The following is a 12,438-nucleotide window of genomic DNA, read 5'->3' on the forward strand; positions in this document are numbered from 1 at the left end:
AAGGCATCCCAAGCAAAGCATCACACTCTGGCAAAGGCATAATGTAGAAGTCCTCTGCATCCTGATATCCCTGGATATGCATCCTCAACTTGCCAATGATAGGAGTGACAAGTGTGTTGAGTTCAGGGTTGGCCATATCACACATGCCGGATGGCTCCATTTCCTCAGGCTTGATGCCAAGCCTTCCTGCCATATCAGGAGTTATGAAATTCGCCTTTGCGCCAGAATCAAAGAAAAACAAGCAATTCTGATTTCTGATTTTTCCCCATGCTCTGCACATCTCAGTCTTTTTCGTTTCCTCTTCATCATGTGCGTGTGGCAAACTCCCAATCACATCTGGAAGAAGTCCTGCGGAAGGTTTAGGCCTTTTGCCCTTCTGATCAGCCTGTTTATCACCATTCTTATTATCATGTGACCTGTCTCTTTTCTTGAATGGGCAATCATAAGAGCAGTGTCCCTCTCCTTTGCATATAAAACATTTGTTTTGCTCCATGAGTGACTTTTTTCCTTCGTCAGATAACTTGGTACGGGGCTGTTTATTAGGCTGTCCACGCCTTTGACCAGCTTTGAATTGGGCTTTTCCTCCCTTTTGAAACGGTCGTTTGCCATAATTTTTATTTTCAGATTTGATGTCCTTATCCTGGTGTTTGGCAGCCCGTTTGTTGTCTTCTTTCTTGCTGTCCATAAAGCCCAAATTCTTCTCCTGCATCCATGCATATGCTGTCCTTGCATTCTCAATTAATTGAGTCATAGAACCCACCTTGGTTTTGATGCATTAATCACGTAGCTCACTAGGCAATCCACAACAGTACCTCTCTATTTGCTCTTTCAAAGAAGCATGCTTGTAAGAGCTCAATGGCAGCAAAACATCCCAAAACCTCTGGGTGTAATCATCAAGATTCTTGCAAAGTTTGTATGACAAGTCATGCCAGTGTGAAAGTACTTCAACTTCAAAAGTTGGAGTAAGCCAAGTAGAAGAGAACACTTGCTTAAATTCCAGCCAAGTAGCAGGTGCATCTCCATGAAGCATAAGGGTGGTGTACCACTTAAGTGCATTGCCTTTCAAAAATGTGGCGACCTTCCTCATCTTGGATGCTTCTATAAACAAACCCCCAAGAAATGCAGCATCAAACTGTTGAAGGAATGTGAGGGCTTTGTACTTGTCTTGTACTCCATTATATGTATCAAACCTGACATGAGAACCACCATCCTTAAATTCTTTATATACATTTGATATTGGCTGTCCCAAAGATGGCTGTATATTTGCAGCATTCCCTTCACTAGGGAGAGCCATGCTTGGCTGAACATTAGGCATGGGAGCATATGCTGTGGCTTGCATGCCTGGCTGCATTCCCACATTGTCATACATGGCTTGTTTTCTATGCCCAATTGGCGGTGAAATCAACATAGCATCAAAGATAGAATCTGTACCAAAATATTCAGGTTGTTGCCTCAAATATAGCTGAGGTGGTTGAGCCACATTTATGGACTGCACATTATTATTTTGAGGAGTAGAAGTACCCAAACCAAGGCCTTGTGCTGGCTGCTCATACTGTTGCACTGGCTGTACTTTTTGTACCTCTTTCTCAAGTGCTCTTTTGGGTAATCCCTCTCTTTTGGAAGCTGAGTCATTTTTTATGGCTGTCCCTCATGGGAAACTGATGCATGAGTGTGCGGTCCGCCATGAGAAGCTGATGCATGTGTGTACTCACTCTTTCCGTGCTTGTGCTTGTGCTTTGTTTATTTCTTCTTCTTTTTGGCACTTGCACAATCTGAGCCAAATTTTGAGCCAGCTGAATCAAAGCAGTCACTGCACTTGCAAGCTGTGCATTCAACATAGAAGCATCATCTGACTCACTGCTAGAACTAGTATCACCGTTGAGCTCAGCTGTAGCTTCATGTGTGGCCTGCTCAAAAGGCATTTGTTGTGCTCCCTGCAGCTGTACACTAGTTGGATCATTAAGGCTTTCCTGCCTTCTCCTTTGAGGAGTTGTGGAGCTCTCTTGCTCATGGGTACTCACCATGTTTATGGTTGTAATATTCAGCTGTCAAAAAGTGTAGCAAAGATATCCTTCCACCAAACTACCGAGGCCCACCTCTTGAGAAAGAGTGTGTGGTATCTCGGCAATGGAACCAATGAAACCGGCCTCTAATCACTCAGAGTGCAGTGGAACTAAACCTTTAATCACTTCAGCACTTATTTACAGCTCACAAAGCATATATCACAACCATTAACCATTGCATGATCACCATTTGGCATTTACCTATTTGTTCACAAACAAAACCACTGAAAAAGGGATGAAGGCTAGAATGCCCCTGCTCAACAAACATAGACAAGTGCACCCGATTGGCCCCAAACACCGTGGCGCCCCTTTCGGTATTTCTTTATATTTCACAATGAAATGATTACAAGTTGCATCTGGGAGACCTTCCCTGCAACTGAGCATGTAGCCCCAATTCACTAAGCCTTCGCAAGGCTTTCAAGTATAGAACACCATCACATAAGTGCACTTAACCCATAGGCTCAACCCAAAGGCATTCTCTTTTCCGAGTGCAATTCCATTGGCTGTCCAAATGCAATCACACTGCACCCCAGCTGCACTCTCTTTGAGTGGTTTCTAGATGGCATTCACAAAGCTTTTCAAAGCTCCAAAATAAAATCAGCAAAGTACCCAACCAAAGAATGACTCATGTAGCACTGCCTGGGCACCTGTGAGCCAAGAAAGAGGCGGCACACGAGGCCAACCAATAGCTTATGGCAAAAAGAAATTGCAGCAGTAAAATCACAACTCACCAAGTCCTAGAAACTCGAACCAAGTCCTCAATCGCCAAGAGGAAGTAGTAGCCAATGCCTAATTGCATTCTCAGCCAAAGAGGAGTGCAAAGGCATGAAGAAAGAGCATTTACAAGAGCCGAACAGCAAGAATTTCACTGAAAAATGTGAAAAGAAGCACTTCTGTCGCAAAGAAATGGGAGTTCTTGGGCTCAAAAGAAGCGTGCTTCAGAGAGGAATGCATTGAGAAGGTTTTGGAGAAGTTTCATCGCCGGAAAGTCCTCCAAAACTGAGAAAAACCAGTCAACCAGCGCGTGGGATCACTCGAAATTCAACAGAAAGCTGTAGCTTTGCAAGAGGAGAGGCCCAGGAGGCAGTAGAAGCAAAAAGGTAAAAAAAAAGCCACTTTTGCAAATTCGACCAGCAAAAGAAGTGCTCAGCTCTCCTTCTACCAAACGCACGGAGGGAAAAGCATATCACTACGAAGGGGAGGCAGAGGGGAAGCCATCGGGCCAAACGGAAGTCGAGGAATCCAAACGGGTGAGGAGTTATGAAGAAAAACGGAATTCAGCTGAAGGAGACTGAAAAACCAGTCCAAAATCTCAACAAAGGGAGAAGATGAGAGAGAAAACCACACATGTGAAGTTTAGAAGGCCTAGGAAGGTCCAGGAATGACAAAGGAGCATATAGAAGGCACTATAGCCACCTGGAACTCTAGGGGGGCCACTGAAGGTACATGGCCCTCTAGGGGCCCCATTAAAAATGCCACATCATCATTTCCCAACAACCACTCTTTTAATTCCTTGGAATGCCTTTGGGCCTAGGGATTAATTACGCTTATGTGCTAGACACCATGCCGCATTTAATTACACATTATTAAGCCCATGCTTGGACTTTTAAAACCAAAGTTGTCACGGTCTTGTAGTACATTAAAGTACTTAGAATTTCACGCCCCCGTGACAACTCCCCATATCAAATAGGACAATGAACTGATGCCCATTAGCTGTGCCATAAGCTCGAATAAGAGCCTTCTTTTGGTCTGAGAGGTTGCTCTCCTTCTTACCTTGAAAGACCACCGAGGGAACGGCGTTTAAAGCAAGGAAGACTACATTTGTAGTTGAGGCTGGTGGCGGGGCTGGAAGAGCCAATACATTGGTGATGGAAGAAATAGGCGCTTTCGTAGCCTTTTCGACAATGTGGTGGCAATGAAAGCAACGATGTTCTTGGTGGTACCGCTTTTGTTTATCGGACTATAGATAGCCTCCCGCAATGCCCGCTTTAGCCTTCTCATCTGGAGACATCTTGGGCTTGGATTCCTTCTGACAAAAAAATGGCCGTCGTTCTTTTGAAACTGGCTGTCCTTCTAATGATCCTTACCCGCCGTGTTGGTTGACTGCTGCGGGGCTTTGGAATCCTTCTAGAACTACTTGGGCTTTCCCCAGTTCAGCATCATTTCTTGATTCTGGGCAAGAGTTAGCGCCCGCTCGTAATCGGGCGGGTCAAAGTTTCGGACATAAAAATGAATGTTAGTGTCCAATCCCCGAATGAATTGCTTCATCTTATTGCTTTCAGACACGTCCAACTGCTGCGCCAGTGTGATGACCTTGTTACTGTTAGACAACACAGGCAACCCATTTTTGGAGAGACGATAAAACTCATCCTCCAGATTAAGCATATACTGTGGTGGTAGAAAATGGGCTTTGAGATCGGTCACAAACGTCGCCCAAACGAAATTTGTCTCAAAAATTGTTGGGTCAGTATGCTTACTAGCCCAATGTGGCCACTAGGTAATCGCCTGACCTGTAAGATGAGGGACTGCTAGGTGGACTTTATCTTGCTCATCTTGAATTCGCACTAACGGAAAATGAGCGACAAACTGATGAATAAACTGAAGGATAGCTGATTGGTCACACTTACCATCATACTTGACAAAATTTGGTGTGGACCAGGTGAGCAGAGTTAACTTTGTCGATGACGAAGCTGTGGCAGTGATGCGCTCAAACTGGCGTGCATAGTGGCTAACATCTGTTTGTGCTGGAGAAGCATTGCCTCTCGGTCTAGTTTTTGTTGCCTCTCTGCCTGGGGAGCTCTGCACATTGCAATGCCTCCTCATTTTTGCGTTCCTCATGCATAAACAAGGGCAGTTTTTCAAAATCTGTGGTTCCTCTTTCTTAGACGTTGTTTTGTTTGGTCTAGTTGTCTTCTGCTTTCTTCTAGCTGGGGTGAATGTTCTTCAAGTTTTTGTAGGAGGATCCGATTCTGCTCCATAATATTGTCCATTTTTTGGGTGTCTTTCTTCTCTTCATAGTCTTTAAAATTGATGTCTCTCCCCTAACCTTCTATGGCGCTTGATTGTGTGTCCTTTCCGGATCTCAACACAACGATACACTCGCGGTAGTAAAGCTGGATACAAACTGAAGCTCTGATACCAATGTAACATGCAACGGTTATCTGATCGTGTAATCACAGAAAGACCTTTAAAGATACAGACCGAAGCTCTGATACCAATGTGACATGTAATGGTTATCTGATCGTGTAATCACAGCAAGACCTTCTTTAAACCTTTAGCGAGGAATTAGCGTTATGCACCATAGAGAGAGAAAGGAGATGAGGGTAGAGAGAGAATGGAGTCGACAACCGATTGGGTCCCTGTACCCACTGAGGGACCCCTCTCCCAAACAGGGGAAATTTGATTTATACTTGGAGAACTAAAAGATACAAATAACACTCTTCGAGAGAGCACGGAAACGCGCTTCTAAAGAGTACACTGTGCACACGTATTGCAGACCCAAAGACCTGAGAGGCAATGCCAACCAATACTGAGACCTTGATGCTGTCCACAGTGCACACTGACAATGTAGGGCACTTCTGCAAGGCAAGGAAGAAGCTTGTGCTGTTCACCGGGATGCAAGGTTACTGCGTGAGGAAGCTAGGAGTAATAGAATATAAGAGAGCGCTGAGATATGAATGAGATATAGAGCTGAGAAGTGAGCTGTGTAAAACTGTAAAGAGCTGCTAAAAATGTACCCAAACCTTACTCTGTTTGCTGGTCTGAATGCTCAACTGTGGTGCTGTATATACACCTTCCAGACAGGCTGAACTGAGGGCCAAAAGCTCTGGCTGATCAGGGCCAACTCTAGAGGTGTTCAGGGCTGCAGACAAGAGGTTGGAGGAGAGCTATTGGAGGGCTGAAGGCTGGGAGAGCTGAATGCGAAATCAGGGCTGTAGGCCCCCTATTTATAGGGGCTGGAGGACTGAGCCAACCAGCCAAATTGGCTGACTTTTTAGTCGGCTGTTTGGGCTGGTTGGTTGGGCCCTTGACCCCATAAAAGGCAGCCTAGGGAGGGGTGCAGGGCAGCCTATAAAGCCAGCCCTCCCCCAGCCCATTTCCCTTCTTAGTTCCAGCCCTGACGGGCCCCAGAAGGGCTCCTATCCTAGGCTGGACCTAGACCTATCTATAATCCAAAGATGGAAACACTACCCTATAGTCGGCTGTTTGGGCTGGTTGGTTGGGCCCTTGGCCCCATAAAAGGCAGCCTAGGGAGGGGTGCAGGGCAGCCTATAAAGCCAGCCCTCCCCCAGCCCATTTCCCTTCTTAGTTCCAGCCTTGACGGGCCCCAGAAGGGCTCCTATCCTAGGCTGGACCTAGACCTATCTATAATCCAAAGATGGAAACACTACCCTATTGTTCGCCAGCGGGTTCTAGTGAACAAGGACTGATCTTATGACTTGATCTAAGGCTGAGAGACTGACCTACGTAGCTTGTGCTTGATTGTCCTTGGACAAGGGCTTACAAAGGGCTCACAACATACGACAAAATCTCCTATTAGGGAACTATAACACACTTGTCGATGTAGCGAGTGTGTTACCTTGCACCCAAGTGCAGGGGTGCATGTGACAGTCGTTGATCAAGATGGGCCAATAAATCTTTGAGTAGTCCAAATCCGCTACTAAATAGACAATGATGCCATCCACGGATCTCATAGTACAGAGGCCATCTGAATGCAAAGTGTTCCTTTGTCTCAACATCATGCATCTCGCATAGAGTGCCAATTTGTCTCTCACGTTGGATGCCCTCTGTTCTTCCCGCCTCAATACGTAGTTGGTGAGAGGATACTCGGAACTGCCAAATCGAAATCCTCAATGCATGTGGGAGATGGATCCGATTATAGCCTAACGGATCGGTTAAACGCTTCTCCGAGAGCTGCAGGCAGTGATCTCTATAGAAGCGGAGTTTTACCAAAAGCTCATGGGGCGCTATCTAGGTCGTGTACGTGTGGAGCTGTGGGAGGTCCTCTTTGATACGAGGTGGAGTGGATGGGGCCTCAAGGCTATACTGAAATGGTGGTAGTCATGGTTCATGGAGTCCCAAGACTGCAAACAATTGGAGTGTCAAGCGTACTAACTCCTTCGATCTCCCTTAGAGAAACGTTTGAAGCTTTGAGATGATACTTCAAAACATCAAGCTTACTGCTTCCCCAAAGCTTGGGATTGGATATCGAATAGCCATGATGAGGATGTGAAAGGCTTAGGAGGGGAGATCATCCTTCTCTGCACCGATGCAGATATCGTCTTCCTGAAACAGGGTTGCCTCATCCTCCGAAGGGCTCCTTGCTTCAGGGCTGAGGGGTATCATGGGAGTCGCTGATGAGGCTCTGATATCATGTTATATTTAGGGACTGTTTGGACAGCAACCCTAACACAGCGGAATAAACTCAAAGCATTCACTTGTCTCCTCAGAAACAGCAGCAAACACTCACTGAAACTCACACAGATATTACAACATGCAGAGAAGAAATAGAACTCAGTATACTCATCCACAGCACGTGGGAAAACTGCTCACAATACAGCCAGTCAGAGGTGCTGGGTAAAATTGCAGTCAGGGATGGCTGCTCCTCCTAAGATCTACATAAGAGATGATCTGCCACACTAACACAATCTGCGGGGCCTTCAGAGGCATGGGTAGCTGCATTAGAATGACACAAAATGGTCCGCCTATTTATAGGAAATGTAGGGACCTGAAGTCTACCCAAAATAGCTGACTGGGTCTGCTGGAAAACCCGACTGGGTCTGTCAGATCTACAGACTGAACCACCCAACTTTTGCTGGATCTTGTAGCTGTTGCAGGTGCCTACTGCCCGGGCTGTAGATAGGCCCTGGCAGTGTACTATGCCTGCTGTATACCTGCTTTGTGCTACGCAGACACTCCATGTGTCATCGTGGCTGTTCCAACTCCTTCTCCAGGTGCAGTCAATCCTCCAAAGCTGCTCGTCTCTTCACTCCAGGTAAGCCTACCTTGTACAGTGCCTGACCTCTTGTCCTCATATGGGGGCTGACAGGTGGGTTAGTGACACTCCAACATTATAACCATTCTGTGCCTATCAAAGAGATTTCTCATGGATTGTGATAATTTATTTAACTTATTGTCCATAAGTAAAACCTCAGTAATTTTTATTTTTTTGCACAGATGAAATAATGTGAAAGTTGGCCACATGAATAGTGCTTCAGGCGTATTATACAACATCAAAGTCATATGTTCTCTTTGTTTGTGATGTCCAGTATGTATCTATCTCAAGCTATTCATGTTGTGCTTGTGACAGATCGTTAAATAAAATTTCTCAATTATTAAGAATGTTTTTTTGCAGAGGATGGCAGGACTGGTACTTTTAAAATTGGAAATGATACATTTCCAGCAGCCTTATTAGATATGCCATGTGTTCTAGAGTCATATAAGACTTATGATGACAACGTGCTGATCAAAACTGCTGATATTGGTCAGGTATTATGGAGCAACAATCTACAGAAAGGTTCAAAGCAGGACTTATGATGTGGTTCTCAGCTTACTTCAGTTGTGGAAATGTTGTTACAGATCATTATGGTGAGAGAGGAAAGAGATCCCCCTCCAGAAAGTTTCGAATATAGACATGGCATAACACCGCCATTGCGTGATGCTCGAAGAAGGCGGTTTCGAAGAGATCCGGATTTGAATGTATGCTTCCCTTCCCCTTATGTACAAGCTTTTTGTCTCTTCTAATGCAGATGATAATACGAAGTTAATATCTCATATTGTTTATTGACTGTAAGAAGATACGTAGAGTACACACTGATTACATTTAGATATAAATCCTGGAATACTAATAATTCTCTTCAATACCAAGAAGAGGTTCTATTTTTGGTCAGGTAGTTTTCAAGGTGACCCATTTATATAAAGTGACATTTTTGAAGTTTTATACTTTATTTAACTTGCTTTGACCTGCCGAGGTCATCCTTATCCTCATCACTATGACTCTCTATTTGTCTTTGTAGGCCATCCTCTGGTGGTTCTAGTGATGCCTTATAGGCCATGGTATGAGCCTTGTAGGCATAAATAAAGACACTTATAGTGTTAGTGTCTTTTAGGCCACATAGGACACTTAGTCCTATGTGACACCCAGGACACTTAGTTCTAGGTCTAGGTACTTGTACATGGTACTCCTTTGTTTTTGATTATCCAACTTTGACGTGACGGCTAAGACATTTATCATCGACTCTTTTGCTACCTGCACTCTCTCTCTCCTAAGCGATCCTACAGTGGTATCAGAGCCCAGCTTTGCTTCCTGTGCCTTTTGTCCGTACTGTCCGTACAACAGCACGGATGTCCGTACAGTCACGTACGGATATCGTATGTTTCTTGCAGTTGCCCGTACATCTGTCGTAACTGAGTCTGTACTTGCGCCATCGTACAAATTTGTACCTCCGTTGTACGTCCGTACCTACACTCAGTACAAATCTGTAAGTGCACTACGTCCGTACTTGCACTCAGTACTACGTCGTACCGTACTTCATTGCGTTGTGTTCCGTACTAGAGCCACCGTACTTGCGCCGCCGTACAGATCAGTACATGCATCTTCGTACTGTTAGTACTGCACTACGTACATCTTCCGTACATGCACGTGGGAGCCTTCGTACAACTGCAGTACTTCAGATCTCCGTACAACGTACGGCTGTACAATCTTACAGTCGTGCACGGTACAGCGTACGGTGTACTTGATCTGGTACTTGAGCTGTCCGTACAGCTAGTACTTCTCTTGAGATCTCTGACAGGTGTTGCACGTACAAAGTCACATTCAGGACATTGGTAATTTTTGGGGCTTTCAGTTCATTTCACCTTCTTTGGTTGCAATTTCTTGCAAGAACATTGGGGCTTTGGAATTTGGTCTGCAATCTCTTGTTGTTTGCAATACATTGGGACAGATTGGAGAACATTGAGTCACATTTGCAGGACATTGAGTCAGATTTTCAAACATTGAGTTAGATTCGCATACATTGGGTCACATTTGCAAAATTTCAGCAAAATTTGGGGCTTTTCTGTATTTGCCCTCTTTCTAGCCTATTTGCCCTCAATAAATTTGGGGCTTTTGCCAGATTTGCTGTTTTTGCAGTGAACATTGCCTGCCACGGTCACATTTGCCCTTTGATTTGGGTCAGAAATTTGCAGATATTTGCTGTCATTTTTGGACAGCCAGCTTTTTGCAGTGATAGCCTTGAGGCTTTTGGGTTTTCAGGTCTTTTTCAGGGTATCACATTTGCTATGGCTGGGAACAATCAAGATTTATTTGAAGTTCTTCGTGAAGATGATAAGTTGGATGGCACCAACTATCCGATGTGGTCTTATCTCATGAAACATATTCTAGTTGCAAAGCATTTGTGGAATATTGTTTATGGGGCTGATCTGAGGCCAGCCAATGCTGCAGTGGTTGCCTCTACTGCTGGTCCCTCCACAGGGGGTACTCCTCCTGATGCCTCTTCCTCTAGCACTCCTGCTGCTGCTCTTCCAACTCAAGAACAGTCAAGATGGGATGCCAGAGATGCAAATGCACATTCATGCATTGCTTTATCATGCAAGAGAATCATTATTCCACACATCCGGTCTTGCAGGACAGCAAAGGATGCTTGGGATAAATTGGCTTCTCTCTATCAGATTCGCAATGAAGCTCGTGTTGCATATTTGAGAAGGCAATTACAGGAAGTCAGTATGAATGAAGGTGACTCTATGGATGCATACCTGACAAAGGTCAAGGACCTCATGGAACAGCTTGCCAACATTGATGAGGTGGTGCCAAATTCACGGCTTGTCAGTACCACATTGAATGGACTGCCAGATACATATCAAGGGTTTGCTACAACCCTTCGATTAGTGGCCATGGGTAATCCAGACCACTATTCTTTTGATCAGCTGGCTACTTTGCTTTTGCAGGAAGAGCAAAGTAGAGCTAATAGACAAGCCATTATTCCTGATCATGCATTTGCTTCACAGCAGACAGGAAGAGGCAAGGCTTCCAAGCCTATGGGCAAGCCAAAATCTGTGCATAGCAGCTGCAATTCCTCCCATGCATCTAAAAATACAGCAGATAAGTCAAAGAAGAAAAGATGCAACTATTGTCGCAAGCTTGGACATTTCAGAATGCAGGAAGCGCATTGCTTCGGAGAAAAAGAAAGCAGGATTGACAGTTAATGCCTCACATGCTATTGAATCCCATGAGCCAGAAGATGCTTCACATGCACATGCTCTTCAGGATGATTGGGCATGGGCTGTCCATTGCTCATTTAATCCCTCCAAAGCTGATGCATTTTTTACTGCTAATGATGCTCAGTCTTGGTACTTCGATAGTGGTGCTTCCAAGCATGTCACATCTTGCATACAATTGTTTCATTCTTTAGCTGATGCACCTCGAGGGGGGACTGTTACATGTGCTAATAATGCTTCATATGTTGTAAAAGGAGTTGGAGATGTGCAGCTCACATCCATTTCAAGCCATCCTGTCACTTTGACAAATGTTCTTTTTGTGCCTGGAATTGAAGTCAACTTGATTTCAATTTCAGCAATTGCCACTTCAGATTTCAGAGTTTTTTTTGATGGCTACAGATGCCTAGTTTATGATCTTCGTGATGACAATGCCATAGTTCTCACTGACACTTTGCAAAAGGGGCTTTATCACCTTGATCATCACTCAGCTGCAGTTTCTATTGAAGCATTGGCTATTTCAGATTCAGAGCTTGCTGAAACTCATCTTTGGCATGAGAGAATGGGCCATCTCAATTATAGAGCTCTTGCAAAGCTACATTCATAGCAGATGGCAAATAATGTACCTCAAACTCACACAGTTTCCAAACATGTGTGTGAGGGTTGTCTTTTGGGTAAGATGCATCGATTTCCTTTTCAAAAGAATTGTCCAAAACTCTCACAAAGGAAATTGTAGCTAGTGCACAGTGATGTCTGTGGCCCAATGAGGACAAATGCCATTGGGGGGTACAAGTATTTCATGACTCTCATTGATGATTTCACAAGATATTGCTGGATATATCCTTTAAAAGCCAAATCTGAAGTTTTCTTATGCTTTCAGAGATGGCTGAATATGGTTGAGAATGAATCAGGATGCAAGCTTGTCACCCTCAACACAGATAGGGGGGGAGAGTATATGTCAAAGGAGTTTGATACCTTTCTGTCTTCACGGGGCATTATTCACTCATGTACTACTCCTTACACTCCTCAGCAGAATCCTGTTTCTGAAAGGAAAAACAGGTCCACAATGAAGATGGCTAGATGCATGCTTAAGGCCAAGTCTTTGCCCAATAAATTTTGGCTTGATGCAGTGATGTGTGCCAACTATGTGCTGAATAGATCA

At 44.6% G+C, this 12,438-nt stretch overlaps 1 protein-coding gene across 1 annotated transcript in view; it reads left to right on the plus strand.

The window, feature by feature from the left end:
• Nucleotides 1-12,438, plus strand: part of TAF7 (TBP-associated factor 7) — a 44,952-nt gene that overhangs the window by 6,305 nt on the left and 26,209 nt on the right. Inside the window, exons 2-3 of the mRNA XM_087372611.1 lie at nucleotides 8,419-8,552; nucleotides 8,643-8,762. Of these exons, the coding sequence (XP_087228737.1) occupies nucleotides 8,419-8,552; nucleotides 8,643-8,762 (254 nt within the window). The remainder of the gene's footprint in view (nucleotides 1-8,418; nucleotides 8,553-8,642; nucleotides 8,763-12,438) is intronic.

The sequence above is a fragment of the Dipteris shenzhenensis genome, chromosome 3 (assembly GCF_047967505.1).
Source record: "Dipteris shenzhenensis isolate YYH24624 ecotype China chromosome 3, Dip_SZ_1.0, whole genome shotgun sequence".
NCBI lineage: Eukaryota > Viridiplantae > Streptophyta > Polypodiopsida > Gleicheniales > Dipteridaceae > Dipteris > Dipteris shenzhenensis.